This window comes from Notolepis coatsorum, assembly GCF_963971535.1.
Source record: "Notolepis coatsorum genome assembly, chromosome: 9".
Classification (NCBI taxonomy): Eukaryota; Metazoa; Chordata; class Actinopteri; order Aulopiformes; family Paralepididae; genus Notolepis; species Notolepis coatsorum.
Window position 1 is genome coordinate 48074077 of NC_140173.1, and position 18605 is coordinate 48092681.

An 18605-nucleotide genomic window follows, 5' to 3' on the forward strand; every position below is an offset into this window, starting at 1 on the left:
GGGTCTTTTCATGTTCAAGACATGTTAAAAAAAAGTGCTTAACAGCAGCCGGACGAAAGAGGCGGGGCAAGAAGAAGCTGGGCGCAAACAAACATCAATTAAAGGTGCTGTAAGTGTTAATTTTTTTTAATAAGTGGTCTACATGTTAAAATAATAGCTACTCTACATTCGGACAGCCATCACTGATATAGAGTGTTTTGGTCAGTAATATGGGTTTCCCAGTCCCTCTGCTCTGCAGTAAACAGGAAATACATTTTCTGGTATCCCGTTCCCACTTTATCCAATCAGGAGAGAACTACTACAAAAATTGTCTGACAAGAATAAGAAATGCAAACTAGTTTTAAGCTAATAAAGCATTTGGCTTGCCAAGATTTCTTGAAATAAGTCAAACAAGTCAAACACACTGTAGCACCCACTCCACACACTTTATAGCACACACCCACTTTAAACAAACACACTGTAGCACCCACTCCCCACACTTTATATTTATGGATGAAGGATTGCACTACAACTCGTACACCTTACTGTAAATTGTACCTAAAATTGTACCTCATCCCATTTCTGCTTTGCACTAGATAGTACTGTACATTAGTACACTGCATAGTATTGTGTATTGTATATTATATGGTAACTCAGAACATTGTACATATGTCTATACCGAACACTGTGACCTCATTTTCTTCTTCTAAATTCATGCTATATTATGTTATTATGTTATTTGATACTATCTTGTCTAGCACAGTCTCTGGAGCGTAACAGTAAGAAGCATTTTGTATGAAAGTATTCTGTACTTCTGTATGACAACTATTAAAGAACTTGAACTTGAACTTGAACTATATCTAGGGTTCTCTCCCCTGATTGGATAAAGTGGGAAGGGATACCAGGATATTTATTTTGTGTTTACTGCAGAGCGGAGGGTCTGGGAGACCCATGTTACTGACCAGACACTCTATATCAGACCTCCCACCCCCTCCTCCCCAGTCCACCGCATGTATATATTCTCTCCCCACCGTATGTATATTTCTCTCCCACCCACCCACCCCCTCCTAATGTACAGTCCCCTCCCCATCATATGTATATATACTCTGTCAGGATCTATGGGTAACAGTACTGTATATTTGCATATCGTATATGTCACAAATGTAACAGTACTAAATACCTGTATGTCATGTATGTCCCTATGCCATAAATGTCATGTATGTTGTGTATGTCATAAATGTCACTATGAATTGAAAATGGAGGACCCTGATGTAAACAAGACAAACGTCTTTCTCTGGTCTGCATCCCCTTAACAATTGTGTGTATTGAGCCGTACTGTATTGTACCCATTCTGCAATCTGTTAAATAAAGTTGTCATTCATTCATTCATTCATTCATTCATTCATTCATTCATTCATTCATTCATTCATTCATTCATGGCTGTCAGAATGTAGAGCTATTTAACACTTATTTTAACAAAACAATTTTAACTTACAGCATCTTTAACTCATTCAGTGCCAGAGGGCGCTGTTTACTGTTACTGTTGAAAGGCCAACGCTTTAAAGTATAGGAATACGTGACTGTGTTTGCAGGGCTAAAACTATAGCTATGGATATAATACTATTGCCCATTTGACATCACCTATCTATCGTTCAATATGAGAAGAAAAAAATTCATCCATACATTTTCGTTTATACCGTGGTGAATATGACTATAGTTTTAGAATAATCCTGTCAAATCCCAGAAACAATACGTGCAATTCACTAAAAACGTTGTAATTTCTCGCCTGTACATGCTACTATACTACGTTTTTTTATGCTTTGAATGTCACCAACGGAATACGTTATACAGTACATTACATATGCTCCGATCGCAATGAAGGAATTATTGGATCAACGCAAGATTGATACCATATAGCCCTTACCTTGACTAGGATGTACCCCAAAAAGGATATTCCAATTATCTGATCACCATTCCAAGTATTGATGTGGATCGTGTCGCCATCATAATCCACCAAAGAACATGAATCGGGAGTGTTTGAGTCATATCAATCCATGCGTTATAACCGCTCGTCATGCCCGACCAGGAAAAGTCCGCCCGGACCTATATAATCGATGCACACCCAAATACACGGGGTTTCAAAGGATGTGCAATACCGGCTGCAACCCAACAGGTGGCAGTATTGGACTTTTGCGATCTCAGAACCATTCCCAATGATAACACCAGGCTCCCTGGGTGGATAATGAATGGAAATATCGAATAAAAGAAATAACGACCAAAACCCGACTATACTCGGGTCTGGCGCTGAACGTTCGGCGAGTTAACCCGACTATCATCGGGTCTGGCGCGGAAAGTGTTAACGTAATGGAAAGAAAAGAAGATGAAATAAAAGAAAAGAAGAGAAAAAAAAGAGAAGTCTTCTCAACATCAAGGCCAAATAATTATCATAAAAGGTCAAACATTAAATCAATTATAACATTTGATATATATAATAATCATATATATAATCAATGTGTAAATGAAAACTCCAAATATGCACAAGCACACATCCAGGTTTTGTAGATATACATCAAATTTTCATACATTATTCAGCACCCTCTTCCTCTGTGAAATTAATGATTGCGATCAAGATTCAAACTAAATGTTTGGCTAATGAAGTTCCATTAATTCCCATGAATATTTGATCATGTACAGCATAATATCTGACAAAAACGTGTCACTGTCCATAAATGCAGTCCACTGTCCGTGCTGAAAGCCACGCCCCTGGTCTAGTTTAGGCTAACTAACCTCTTGGGGACCCTGTAGTAATTTCCCACAGGTGGTGCCAGGCTGGGACGCGTGTACCACTTCCACAATGGATTTGATTTCCGGGGTTGCCCTGATTGGCCGTGACGGCCACGTGACACGCCGCGGCCCCGCCCCGCGGCAGCCCCAGACGCGAGAGGCCGCTGTGTTGTACTTGAACGCGGACGCGACCTGACGCGACGCTGGAGTTCACTTCGCCTTTCACATCGCAGTCATCAGTTGCAGTCATCCACGCTGCAGTCATCAGTCATCTAATAATATTAATCACTTTTCAACGTTGAAGTAAGTGCTATATTGTATATTGTATGGTAACTCAGTTACTTCTATTCTGCATCGAACATTGTACATATGTCTCTATACTATTTTATTTCCTTTCAAATGTTAAATGATTAAATGATACACACTGAAATCCTACGCTCACGCATCCTGCTTTCCACAACGCGACAATATTATTAAACAGCGGCTCTGTCATTGAAGTGGGAAAAGTGAGCCGTATTGTATATTAGTATATTGCATAGTATATTGTATAGCGTATGGTAACTCAGTGGGGAAAGTGATTAAACAGCTCTGCACTCAGAAGATGTGGCGTGACAATTGCTGCTGCGGCGTTGAAGTGGGGAAGCGGCAGTGAAACACAGCAGCCTCGGCGTTGCCGCGTCTGGGGCTGCGGCGTGTCACGTGGCCGTCACGGCCAATCAGGGCAACCCCGGAAATCAAATCCGTTGCGGAAGTGGTACACGCGGCTGGGACAGTGGGACAAGCAGTCAACATTCTAACAGTGGTGCTATTGTATCAGTTTGGTGGTGGCTTGTTTGATGTTGTGGTGTGTATGTATATTATGTATGTATACATGTGTGTATGTATGTGTGTATGTATGTATGTATGTATGTATGTATGTATGTATGTATGTATGTATGTATGTATGTATGTATGTATGTATGTATGTATGTACTGTATGTATGTATGTATGTATGTATGTATGTATGTATGTATGTATGTATGTATGTATGTATGTATGTATGTATGTATGGTATGTATGTATGTATGTATGTATGGGAAACACTGTATTGGTATAATTATGTAATTTGATTTACCAGTAGACAAACTTGGATGGATTTGAACAACATTACTTACACGAAATTTCCAAAAGTGTATTATCATATGTAAATAAAATATATATCATTATTATTTTCTATAACCTTTGAAGACCCTCACACAATTCCAAATTCCATTTTTTTTTTACATGATTATAGGAACCCTGATAATAATAACATGAATCATTCACTTCAAAACAGCCTGCTGTGTCAACTGTCATGGCAACAGGACGGTGGAGATGACAGATGGCCAGCCACTTTCAACCACACACACACACACACACACACACACACACACACACACACACACACACACACACACACACACACACACACACACACACACACACACACACACACACACACACACACACACACACACACACACACACACACACACACACACACACACACACACACACACACACACACACACACACACACACACACACACACACACACACACACACACACACACACACACACACACACACAGGAAGGTCAGTGCATACCTTTCAAATGAGAAAGATGCTTTTGTTGCTCTGCTGTGAGGAGAGGACAAAGGTGGGAAAAGGACAAGAACAGTGAAATGAGACAAAGCAGAGCAAAGCTGAAGAGCGAGACTCTCAGTGAGTTCTTTATTTTGACCGTTCATTTATAGCAAACAGATTATGGTTCCCCACATTCCACCGGTTTTGACAGTGAAATGGAGTGTAGTCTACTTACACATTTAAAAGGAGAGAGAACTCCACACTGCATTTTTTTTTTCTGTTTTAAGCAAATAATGTGCCTGAGACAAGTAAACAAATCTGCCAGTGCAATAAGCAAATCTGGTTTGACAAGATACAAATATCTAGGGTTCTCTCTCCTGATTGGATAAAGTGGGAAGGGATACCAGAACATTTATTTTGTGTTTACTGCAGAGCAGGAGGGACTGGGAGACCCATGTTACTGACCAAACACTCTATATCAGTGATGGCTGTTGGAATCACAATTTCAACAAAGAAATACCACTTACAGCACCTTTAAATATTTGTTATTATATCTAATCACACACATTGTCCATTTGTATTGCTGGGTATTATTTGAGGAATGATTGAATGCATGGAACCAAACCCGGCCTGTAATGAAATGTTCAAAATACCTCCAGAGGCAGGACACAGTACAGAGTTTCACTCTTTCTGGGTTCAACGTATCTTTTTGGGGGTTTAAAGCTGCTTATAGCCGATATGAATTACATGAATACATTCTATAACTTCTCACAAATACGTGTCTAAGCCCAGTGGTTTCTCAACCTGGGGGTCTGAGCCCAGCATGGGGTCATGGGATGATTGTATCCTACTGTTAATCCTACTGTTCATTGAAGCTACAGCATCTCTTTCTATCTCTTCAATCATTGTTTGTCCGAGGGAAACAACGGTTGTGATTGGAGGATCAAGAAAGAAAGGCGGGTCAATCGAGTGAAATACAGAAGCCTAAAAAGGGAATAGAACAGTCATTCTTTTGTTGTCAAGGTTAATCATTGTGTCTATGCTTGACCATATCAGATGATCACAAACAGGCGTCGGTCTGTTGTCAAGGTCAAAGGTCGAGAACCACTGGTCTAAAAACCCATTAATTCTCAACAAACAGAAGAGAATGTGGTGAGACCTCTGCTTGCCTTGTAAAACGAACAACCTAACATAACTCCGACTAACGGCTAAACACGTGATAACCGATGACATAACTGTGAACACGTTAAGTGAATGTTGTTCATATTTAACTCACTGTTGGGGTACGGCGTGCTGTTTTCCATACGCTGGCCTAGGTATGAACAGACTCAGGGGAATGACATCCTACTGTAGCTGTTGAGTGTTTCTCACGTTGTGTATGATTATGAGGAGAGGCAGGATGGCCTAGAGGTAAAGAGGCTGGCCGGTAACCGAAAGGTCGCCGGTTCGATCCCGCCCCTGACAGGAGGGTGTATTCCAGCTGCGAGATGGTGACTGAAGACTGACATCTACGGTGCCTACCATTCTGCCTAAGCGCCCTTGAGCAAGGCACTGAACCCTAAAACCGCTCCGGGGATGCTGCACTGCGGGCGACCCTGCACTCTGACCTCTCTGATGAGATGCATATGTGTGGGGGACTGTCTGTGTGTCATTAGGAGGGATATGCAAAAAAAGACACATTTCAATTGCCTTGTGTACATTGACAATAAAGTAATCTTCTTCATCTACAGTACAGTTTTCTTTTTTTTTATCCACTTTTTCTCCCATTTTCTATATTTTTTCTCCCATCCCAATTTCGTATCATCCAATTCAACCCTCCCCTGTCACGAACGCTGTTTCTTGCCTCCCACAAGCCGGCTGCAATGTGGACTAAGTCATACATAGCACAAGTCCCCTCCGGTACTTGAGGTAACAGCAGTCGCATCTTTTCACCTGCGCAGCTCGATCTCTCAGTGGCGAGGAGTAACGCGTGGGAGGCTCACGCTGCCCCCGACACTTCCTGATTCTACTGTGCAGGCGCACCAACCGACCTGTAGGAGTCGCTGTCCACAACGCCCGATCCCCACCCATCAGTTTCCCACCCCCTAATACGGCCAATGTGTATTAGTACGGACGACCAGCTAAACTGAAAGCAAATGTGGAGCATTTGGAGCAGTTCGAGCCCAGCGTCTCCAGCATTTCGTGGCGAGTGCCTTGCCCACTACGCGACGTAGCCGCCCTTACAGTATGTTTTCTACGCTGGCTCAACAAAGTGAATGTCCTGTGGGACCATGAAGGGCATGGCGTTGCACCCTCACCTCTGTTGTGTTGCAGCAGCACTATGGTGGGGTTGACGGCGATGGTGGAGGGATATGCGGAGGTGGAGGCTGTGATGTGGTTGTGGAGGTCAGTGGCGCCTGGCACCTGGTTGACCTCTGAGCTCTCAGGTGAGCTGACCTGAGCACAGGGAAGAAACACATTGACACCTGTGAAGGCCACAGTTGTTTAGATTTTTGGAACCCTAGCTCTATTTGCTACTTACCAATAATGATGTTTTCTTTTTTTTATTGCCATTTACGTTTACATTTACATTTAGATTTAGTCATTTAGCTGAATGCTTTTATCCAAAGCGATTTACAGATTGTGAACAACATGTCAGCAGAAGGAGTACATCTCTGGCAGCTAAGGCCATGTCCAGACTAAAACAATTTTGGTCGTTTTAGGCAAAGTATTTGATCGTTTGCACCGTTCTGCCACACGGAACTGCGTTCTGGCAGCCTGAAGACGATACTTTCTGATACCAGCTCCCAGAGTGCGCAATTCTGAAGACGCCTGAAGACGCCCCCCATTGCGTCACCATCTTTACAATCGATACACGTCTTCTCCTGAACCGATGACGCAATAGCCCACCTCTCCCTTACCCCGCGTGTGAAAACATCACAACAACAATGGCATGTACAGCTTTTACAGCTTTACATATGCTGTGCTCTCTCTATCTGTCTGAAGCAGAGCGGGGTTCTGCTGTACACACACTCCCGACCGAGGCGCACATGCTAACTAGAGATTAGCGTCACATAGCTGGCCTTTTTCTGAAAACCCAAGCACATATTGTTCCATAGCATACGCCTTCAGTTGATCACAAATCCTCTCTTACCTTGACGATTAAAAAGCATCCATAATTTAGTAAATAAAGCTGTAGCCAGCCAGCTAGCATTGATGCTATTCAAAATGCTATCCACATTAGCTAAATAGCTAACCAACTAAATACAATAGAGTAGACAGTGGTATCCTGAGGTAAAGTTAAATACAACGTTTGCTAGTCAAAATGACTGGACACACACAGGGACAAGTTAAACATCAATCAATTAATTTATTCCAACAGGTAGTTTGAGCTGCATGTGAGCCGCGGTCTTTCTCTCCTCTCCTTTGGAAACGAATGGCGTTACGTTAGCTCGAAAAGCACAGAACCGGCCGACACAAGTTAAGCTGCTAGCAACAGACACTATAACACTTCCGGTCGGGGTTTTTCAAAATAAAAGAAACAGGAAAGACATTTATTTTGTAAATTTGTGGCATGCACTTCGGAAACCTTAAAACTAAACAAAAACTAAACAGATCAAAATCGTTTTAGTCTGGACAAGGCCTAAGGGTCAGTGGCATTATTCATCAAATAATGTCGCACTTGAGTGTTACACTCTGAGTCTCTAGTAGTACATTATTAGCAAGATAGGTAGTTGTACAAGTATAGTAGAATGGTACATAATAGTAAATATACAGTAAGAAGGTTCGTTTTATTTTTCAGATATCGTTTGAAGAGGTGCGTTGAATTGGCCGGGTTTCAGCTGCCCCTGACTGCGGTGGTAAGCTTGTTCCACCATTGTGGAGCGAGGACCCTGCCCATACCTGTACCTCCCCTCCTTCATGCTGCTATAACACCCGAATTTCCCCAAGGGGATGAATAAAGGAATATCTTATCTTATGTGATTAGTAGAATCCTTTCTCAGCACAATCCGTGCTGTCCCTCTCATACTAGTTCTGGCTAGTTGGCCACAAATCAATGCAAAGTCAATAGGGTCACGTCACTGTCTGTACAAGCTGACTGAGCCTCACAGAAATGTACGGTTGCACTCAAAAGAAGATTTCAGCGCGCCTCAGTCAGCTTGTACGGACAGGACAATAGGCAGGTGTAGTGGTCACCAGGGGCGGATTTAGGATTATAGGAGATCCGGGGCTTAGCCCAGATAGGTGCCCCCCCCCCCTTTTTTTTTTGTTTAAAAAAGAAAAAAATATATTAATTTTTTTTTTTTTTTGCATGCAAGGGGTGGTTTTTTTTTTAATTTTAATTAACCTGTACGTGCAATTTCCTGCAATATAGAGCCTTCAATCTTGACCAATAAAGCTGCTCTTTTCACTGGTTAGATTTATATATTGGGGGGGGGGGGGTATATCATATTTTTCATATGATCAAAAAGTGGTGGAGCAAGAGCATACCTTTGCTCCCCCAAGTTCAATAGTGGGAGAGCAGAGATGCTCCGAATGCTCTTATGGCCAGGCGTCTATGATTCACTGATACAAAGTAAAATAGTGCAGTGCAATAAAATAGTTAGTAAAATAGAATAAAATAATGCAATAGTGCATTGCAATAAAATAGTTATCATCGTATTTTTTCGGGAGGCCGGTAAGGAGTGCATTACAGTAGTCGAGTCGGCTTGAGATAAAGGCATGGATCTGGTTTTCAGCGTCCTTTTGATTTATAAATGGCCGTACTTTAGCTATGTTTCTAAGGTGGAAGAATTACGTTTTTGTCAACTTGTTGATTGTGATTTAAAGCTTAGGTCTGAGTCTACCATGACTTAACTCACTCAAATACAGTTAGCAGCTGGATAGACCACAGATGGAAATTAGCTTCTGCTAAATCTGGTGCAAACATATTTTCATGTAACAATGATGAATTGTCAAAAAAAAAAAAAAAAAAAAACATTTACAATTTTTTTTAAAAATAGATTCGGGGCTTTTCAGAAAACATTCGGGGCTTGAGCCCAAGTAGCCACCCCCTAGCCCCGCCCCTGGTGGTCACGTCATTGCTGTTTCCCGCGCGGTCCACCCCTCTTGAAATCGCAATGTATTTCCAATGGACCCATTTCTAAATCGTCTCGTTTAAAACAAATAAAGCATGAACATTGGCTGATTCACATGGTGTACCTTTCTGTGTGTATTCACCCACAATCTATAAATATATAGCTTAACATGAAAAAATTCGCAATTAATTGTAAAGGCAGCAAAATAACAACGTTTATGTTTTCATTCACTGAGGAACTCTGGCGCTGCTGACAGGCGACAGCACTGAACGATGCTTAAACAATAATGTTGGTGATAGAAGGGAACACATTTTTTGCAAAAATGGAAAGCTTGCCAAAGTTTATGAGGCAGAATTATTACAATAGCCGATAATACATTTCCCCAATGATAAATCCCTATATGGGTGGACCACGCGGGAAACTAAAGTGACGTCAGACTACACCTCCCTATTGACTTTGTATTGTAGAGCAGCTAACTTTCCGGAGCTCGTATGAGGAACAGGATGGATTGTTGCTAAGAAAGGACTCAACCCAAAAATCTGAACTATTCCTTGCTATATTGTTTCAAAGCCGATTTTTTTAAACAATAAATAAATAAATGTACCGATTGATTGATTAATAAATACAGTAGATATATAGACAAACAAATAAATAAATACTGTCACGGTCAAATAAATAAAATAAATAAATATATACATAAATGCATTTGTCTTATTATATATTTTGTCTGATATCGATGCAAAGTACTCCATTCAATGAGAAAATGCGAATTATTAGTATTATAATTTTTTTTAAGTTACTCCTCTCGTTCGTCTCAAAAAACATGAGACAAAAGATATTCTGTTTCAGGGGAAGGGGTAGTGAACGCACCTGGCACTGTGTGTTGTTTACGGAGGGTAAATCAGCTGTGGTGTTGATGCCTCCCTCGCCCAATCTTGCCCGAGAGCCGTCTCCATTAATCTGAGCGCTCCAGCCACCTGAAAAGATTCCACAACACTCACAGTACGGAGGCCACCACGGGCGCGGACGAGGCTGTCACACAGGGCGCGGACGAGGCATTCACACAGGGCGAGCTAACGGCCAGCGGGGCACGGACGAGGCTGTCACACAGGGCACGGACGAGGCTGTCACACAGGGCACGGACGAGGCTGTCACACAGGGCGCGGACGAGGCTGTCACACAGGGCACGGACGAGGCTGTCACACAGGGCACGGACGAGGCTGTCACACAGAGCGAGCTAACGACACTGAGAGTAACACGAGAGCCAACAGTATTCCATGTCACTTGGCAGTGAACCTGCAACACAAAACCAGGAAAAGGGGAACCAATTAATTGGCGATTAAATACATCTCGGGCGTGTCCCGCGGGGAGTGACGGCTCTTCCCAGGGCGACTTTCACGGGACAGAAGATGCTGATATCCCCCCGGAGGGGAGGGAGAGAAAAAAGAAAAGAAAAAAGGAAAAAAAGATTCTCCCACAATCTATGAACTTTGTTATCGGAACAAGGGTCCTATTCACTGGGGCTGTGAAGCGCGTTTGTTCCAATGGCCTTTATATTCAGGCTCTACACAACAATTAAAGCATCTCCCCAAAAGCCTGGGCCGGCCTCCAGTCCGGTTCCAATGCGCTCAGTGCAACAAACAAGTCCACAGTCAAGGCCCACGGGCTCTAAAGTGCAGTGTGGGCAGAACTCAACAAAAGGGCTCATTGACAAACCCATGAAAATATGAGCAATCGGTGTGCCGGGCAACAAAACATAAATACACTTCAAAACGTGCCGGGCTGTATGTACTGTAACAGCTGACAGCAAAACACACATGGCTGTAGATTCACAGCTGAGTTTGAAAGGTATCTATAAAGAACGTTTAGGATGTTAAAGGTGCTGTAAGTGTTTTGTTGATCAAATAAGTGTTAAATAGCTCTAGATTTCAACAGCCATCACTGATATAGAGTGTCTGGTCAGTAACAAGGGTCTCCCAGTCCCTCCGCTCTGCAGTAAACAGCCTTTTTTTTTTGGTATCCCTTCCCACTTTATCCAATCAGGAGCAAGAACCCTAGATATTTTTACTTATTTCAAGAAATCTTGCCGAGCCAAATGTGCTTACTGCACTGGCAGATTATTTTACCTGTTTAAAGCACATGTTAGCTTTTAAAACCTGTTTTTATTTCTTATTTCTGTCAGACTGTTTTCCCAGTGTGGTGTTCTCTCTCCTGATTTGATAAAGTGTATTTTCTGTTTACTGCAGAGCGGAGGGACAGGGAGACTCATGTCTATATGAGTGATGGCTGTCGGAATGTAGAGCAATCATTTTAACACGTACAGTAGACCACTTATTTTGACAAACAAATACAGCTTACAGCACATTTAAGAGCATGATGAAATGTTTCTCGAAATACAGCAACATTCACATCCTCCGCCCAGATTCTGCATGGACTCGCTCTTCTTCACAGATCCATGCGAGGAGGAGGGTGTCGGCCACTGTCAGAGATACGAAAGGGGTATTATTATCTAAGTGTCGTGGTATTTTCTCGGACTTACTTGGCGTGGTGGTGGTGACGCTCGACTCCTCGCTGACGCTGTCGTCATCGTCTATGTGGATGAGGGTGGCCCTCAGAGTCACGACCCCTTTCCCTTTGCACACTCTGCTGGGGTCCAGGTCTGTTGAGACGAGATGGTGAAACAGATAAATGATCGCTCCCCGAGGCCCTCGCTCTTCAAACCCATAACGCTCTCTCGTACACTCTGTGGTGGAACTGGAGAGGTTAAATCATGCATGTGATCAAATCTTCATGGTTGATACAAATGTATTGTTAAAACACACATACAATTACAATACAATTTAGATCAGGAGTTCAGTAGAGGACTTGACTTTCTCTGGCCAGGAGAAAGGCTCAAGCACCCCCCCCCACAGGGTCTCAGATGGAAACCTCCGCAACTCCTCCACCAGATTCTCGGGACGAACGTGCAACATCGCGCGGCTCCCTTGCTCCCGGCGCCAGTGGGAATCTGAGCTATTGCTATACCTCACCGCCCCAAATGACTAAAATAGAATTTCTCAACATCAAATCCAGGACACCAAATTAATATTCGGATCTGCGGTACCTGTAGCGCTAATTGCCGTGGATGCCGAAGATCTGTCAGGGGACAGACGCAGAAATGTAGAGCAGCTCGAGCTTTTTCTGTATGTTAACTCTTTGACAGGTTGTTGTTGTTGTTGTGACGGCACGCTCTTAACACTTTGACTGCCTAAAAACGCTTTACAGCGTCATTGCTGGCGATGCTAAAGTTGCCGGGGGACGCTGTACAGCGTCCTTATATCAATATTTCAAAAATCTGCGATCTGATCCATAATGTCCCTCCGCTGGTCTGAGAACCACCAGCAGGACCCACTGAGCTCTCTGGCGGTTCAGGAGCGCCATCTGGTGGCCGATCGCGCAACCGCTTAACAGGAAGCACAGTGGAGGTTGTGCTACATGTCCGTATTGCTTCCGGCCACTCGGGATAGGTTCCGGCATTCTAGCTCGTCACTCTACATAGCGATCGATTGCCAATAACTCGATAAACAACATGATTTGGACGTATATACCATTATACAAGCTGGAGATGGACCGGGTAATAATATATCCCATAATGATAAAATTTCTACTCGACGATGATCGCCCAACGGCGCGCGGAGACTGGGGTGAGTTTCAGCGTGTAACGTTACCATCTTCGATACTAACTGCTTTTATCAACATTTGACCCACATTAGATGATTGGTATAACGCTGCCCACGGAATTATAAACGCCCCCTCGCCCATCCGGTCAACATCAGATGACGTGTAGTAACTTCTAGAAGTACGTCTAGTTGGAATTTTTTATATCGCGCTGATTGCCATCAAACTGTATTTCATCATCAATATAATGCATTTGGGGCTATATATCACGTTCTGGAGAAAGTTGCAGAAAGAGATGAAAACATACTTATACATTAGACCATACTTTACTATGAATATGTGAATGAAAAAGTTTAACGTTGCTACACAATGAACAATACATATAGGACTTTGAATGGGCCCTAATAATGGCAATGTAGCAATAGAATTTAAAAAGTTATAGCCCTGCAAAGAAGGGGACTTTCTCCATAGACAAATAGCGCTGGCAATCTATGGTATATCATTAATTTAACCCATGGCAGCCAAAGTGTTAACTCAATCAGCGCCGGACCCGATGATAGTCGGGTTAACTCGCCAACCGTTCAGCACCAGACCCGAGTATAGTCTGGTTTTTATCGTTATTTTTTTAATTAGATATTTCCATTCATTACAGGCACACGGACATCTGGGTTAACATGGGGAATCATCCTGAGAATGCCAAAGTGCCATACCGGCCGCATCAACCCAGGTGGCAGTATCGAGCACCCTTTGAAACATTATATCTTGGCCTGTGCGTCGATCAAAAGTCTCCGGTCGGATTTTTATTGGTCGGACAAGGGGGGCGGTCAGATTGAGAAGCGTGAATTGCTCCCGGTGCATGATGTGTGGCGGATTATGTTGGCGACACGATCGACACCAATACTGGGACTCACGATCAGATAATTGGAATATTCTTTTTGGGGTACATCCTAGTGAAGGTAAGGTCTGGTATCAATCCTGCTGTGATCCAACCATGATTTCACTTCGATCACAATATATGTGTGTAACGTTACTCCACAATGTGTGCCGTTGGTGACGATCAAAGCATCAAAAAACGACCCCCCCCCCACCCTTTCTTATTATTATTTCTTATACATTTATTATTTGAACGGCTTAAGGCTATTATGTACATGTTTGTTTGTTATGTTGCATATTTGAAATAAACGTCAATCAAATCAAATCAAATATATACGTATATCATAATATGCAGAAGGACTTTTTTCAATAGCAAAACAAATCACGATATCTGGCCGGGTATGGAAAATCGCACGTTAGATCATCCGGCTGAAGTTGAATGAATGAATGAATGAAAACTTTATTTAACAGATTGCAGAATGGGTACAATACAGTACGGCTCAATACATACAATTGTTAAGGGGATGCAGACCTGAGAAAGACGTTTGTCTTGTTTCCATCAGGGTCCCCCATTTTCAATTCATATAGACATATATGACATACATGACATACAGATAGTCAGTACTGCTACATCTATACATTTATGACATACCAGATTTGCAAATACAGTACTGTTTGTGATACAGAAGGAGTCAAGAAAAGGGAGTATATACATTTGACGTAGAAACTGTACATTGGAGGAGGTTGGGTGGGGGGGGTTGGGTACATTGGGATATTGACAACCATACTGGGTAATTTACATTGGAGGTGGTTGGGGGGGGGGGGGGGTGGCCGGGGGGCACACTGTATAAACAAGTAACACTGTACATTGAGGGGGGGGGGGGAGGAGACACTGTACAAACAAACACAATTGTACATTGAACTATTGACAAAACCATACTAGGTAAATGACTGTACATTGGAGGGGGTTGGGTTAGGATATTTACAGGGGCCAGTGTTGAATTGCAGTCTCCCGTAGGTGTCCCTTGAGAGAGGTTTTGAAAGTGGGTAGTGATCCACATTCCTTTACAGCTTTGGGTAGGGCGTTCCACATTGATGTGGCATAATTGCGAAACGTGTTTAGTCCCTTATTTGAGCCGAATCTGGGTTTAACATGATTTGTGGAGCTCCCTCTGGTGTTGTGATCGTGGTATTCACTGACCTTTGGGAAGTATTTTGACATGTACATGGGTACCTTGGTCGTGTAGTGTATCTTGTAGACCAGGCCCATTGCAAGTTGTTGTACTCTGTCGTCTACTCTAAGCCATCCTAGGTTGTCAAAGTGGGCAGGGGTGAGGTGGGTTCTAGGAGTAAGGTCAAGCAGTAGTCTGACCAGTTTGTTTTGAGATGTTTGTAATTTTGTTTTTAGCGCCTTTGAGGTGCTTTGGTACCATGAGGTGCAAGCATAGTCGTAGTACCCCTGAATGAGTGCTCCTGCCAGAGTCTTCAGGGTGTTCTTGTTTACCAGAGAGGAGATCCGGTACAAGAATCGAGTTCGTTGGTTGACTTTTTTTATTACATTGGATGCCATTTTGTCACAGGAGAGATTAGCCTCTAGGATGGAACCCAGGTAGGTAATTTCATCTTTCCTTGTGACAATATTGTCACCCACTGTAACTGAGAAGCCGTCGGTCTTGCTGAGTTTGTTATTTGAACCGAAGAGAATGGACTCTGTTTTGCCCATGTGTAATGATAGTTTGTTATCAGCGAGCCATATGCAGATTCTGCCTAGTTCCGAGCTGAGGGTTTTTTCAACCTGTAACTTGTTCTTGTCAGAGACCAGCAGGGCTGAGTCATCCGCAAACAGGAACAAGTTGCAGTCACAAGCTGACGACATGTCATTTGCATAAATTAGGAACAGTAGCGGTCCTAGTATGCTTCCTTGTGGAACACCACAGCTCACTGTGAGGGGGGGGGATAGGGTACCGTTTACCTCCACCATCTGTTCCCTCCCCTCAAGGTAGGATTGCATCCAGCTCACTGATAGACTATCAAAACCAATTGCTTTTAGCTTGTCAATCAGAATGGAGTGATTGACCGTGTCAAAGGCCTTTTGTAGGTCCAGCATGACCATGCCGCAGTATTTGCCTGCGTCCACCTCTTGTTTGATGTGGTCATTCAAATAGAGAAGGCATGTGTCAGTGGAGTGGGATGTTCTGAAGCCAGATTGGAATTCGTAGATTAGATTTTTTTCCGCTAGGTACTTTTCGACCTGTTCGTAGACTATTTTTTCCATGACTTTCGAGATGGAGGTGAGAATAGAAACAGGGCGGTAGTTGCCTGGGTCTAATTTGCTGCCCTTTTTGTGCAGAGGGGTCACCCTCGCAATTTTGAAGTCCTTGGGGACGTGTCCCTGTTTTATGGAGAGGTTTATTATGTGTGTGATGATTGGTGTGATGGCGGCTGCTGAGTCTCTGAGGAATTTGGAGGGGATGTTGTCATGGCCAGTGGCCTTGTTAGGTTGGAGGGTGCTCAGTTTATTGAGTACCTCATCTGTTGTTACCATTTCCAGCTTGAAGTCGTCCTTGCGGACCCCTAGGTTTTTGTAGTAAGCTACTATGTGTTCTACCCCATAAAGCCCTGAGTGGGAGGGTAGTTTGTTTACCAGTGTTGTGGCTATGTTTGTGAAGAAAATGTTTAAGTAATTGGCTACATCCAGCTTGTCTGTGATGAGCGTGTTGTCCGTTTTTATGTTTATGTTTGAGAATCTGGTTTTAAGTTTTTTACTGCATCCTAGTTGATTATTGAGTAATTTCCAAAGTTCACGTGGTTTGTTTTTGTTTTCCTCAGTTTTGTCATTGATGAAATTCTTTTTTGCAGTTTTGATCATGGAGTTTACGTCGTTTCTTAGTCTGTTTCTTTCTAGTTTGAGTTCAGTCACGTGGGATTGGAGTTCACTGCTCGTGCTTTTAGTAAGCTTTGACTGACTTTTACGAAACTCAGAGCATTTTTTGTCTCTGGTTTTCATAGCGGCCAGTATTTCGGAGTGCATCCACGGCTCAGCGCGATTTTTTACCCTGGTGGTTCTTAGGGGGGCCATGTCGTTTAGTATTGCTGAGAATTTGGTTTTGAAACCAAGCCATGTTTCGTCAACCAGTGTACCATTGAGTTCATCTGACCAGTCCAGACTCTCCAGTTCAAGGTTGAAGGCCTCGCTAGAGTAGGTTTTGAGGTCTCTAGATGTGACTGTTTTGTGGCAGCCAGCCTTTTGTTTTAGTTTTTTTCGGGTACAGAATATCATATAATGATCACTTAACCCACATGCTATAACCCCTTTATTTGAGATCTTGGACTTGTCGGAGGTCAGAATGAGGTCAATGGTAGTCTGAGTTGATTCACATACACGTGTGGGTTGGGTGATTAGCTGGCTGAGGCCATGCAGATCACAAAACCTACTGAAGGCCTTGAAGACGGGTGCATCTTTTCGTTGCATATCCGTGTTCCAGTCTCCAATAAGAATTTTGTCTACATCCTCAACTCCAGCTAAACACCCATCCAGTGTATCATAAAAGCCACTATGATCTGGCGGCCTGTAGACTGTGCCAACCAGTAGGGATTTCGCCCTTTCGAATAGGATTTCCACCCATACAGTTTCAATTGATTTATGATTCAGGTCATTTCTGTTGATGAATTTGGTGTCCTTGTGTATGTACATACAGACACCACCTCCATGTTTGTTCCTATCATTCCTGATTATTGAGTAGTTCTCAATCTCTATCTCTGGATCATCATCATAGTTATAACTGCATGGTAACGGTGTGATACAATATCAAACTGAAACGTTTTCTCGTCATTTTCATCTGGCATTCTCAAATATTTCAGAAATAACTTAATATTTACTTCTTTATCATTAATGTGGTCAACAAAATGATGCATCACAACGATATACACCTTATAAGTAACTATTTTTATGTTTTATGTTGTTTTTTGCCTAAATCATCTCTTCATGATGCTGGCAACCTCTGGTAAAAATGCCTACATCCAATAATTGAAAAGATCATGCTGTTCCTACCCAGTTGTGAAATGATTCATAAATATCATATATTCTTATATGCTATATATATATATTCAAATGTATACTAGATTTGGTTCAGTTCATTCAGTTTTTTTTGAAAACATGACACAAGTCATTATTATTGGAAGGTGTAAGTAGTATACCTACTGTATAATAAGGTGACGATATGAAGGAGGTATAAATAAAACACGACAATACAGGCGCACGATACTCGTCCGTATACTAGGTCCCACGGTCGAGGTTGTTAAAAGATAGATGAGGTAAAGGAGGTAATCAGAGCTCACCTGCGGAAGGAATCAGGTCAGGGGAGCCTTTCATGCTGGTCAGAGGGGTGATCCTGACTTCACACACCGAGCGAGGGCCCGACGAGCCTTAACACACAAACACACTACATGAGGACACTGATACATGTCATTGAATGCATTTGCACACACACTGACACACACACAAATCGCCAGACACACATACACACTAACTTACCACCTAAACTGCACGGACTACAACGTATAACGTATGACGTATATATCATGCCAGTTAGGGTACCTTATGTATACTGCACCTGTATACTGTATACTTTACTTACTCATAGTATATA

General features: G+C 42.7%; 1 protein-coding gene across 1 annotated transcript in view; it reads right to left on the reverse strand.

Moving 5' to 3' along the window:
- Window positions 1-18360, reverse strand: part of LOC311234615 (sorbin and SH3 domain-containing protein 1-like) — a 96618-nt gene extending 78258 nt beyond the window's left edge. The window contains 6 exon segments of the mRNA XM_084321862.1: window positions 4391-4423; window positions 6667-6805; window positions 10297-10403; window positions 10536-10646; window positions 11966-12085; window positions 18295-18360. Coding sequence (XP_084177988.1) covers window positions 4391-4423; window positions 6667-6805; window positions 10297-10403; window positions 10536-10646; window positions 11966-12085; window positions 18295-18328 — 544 coding nt within the window. The 5' untranslated portion in view covers window positions 18329-18360.
- Between the last annotated feature and the right edge of the window lie 245 nt (window positions 18361-18605).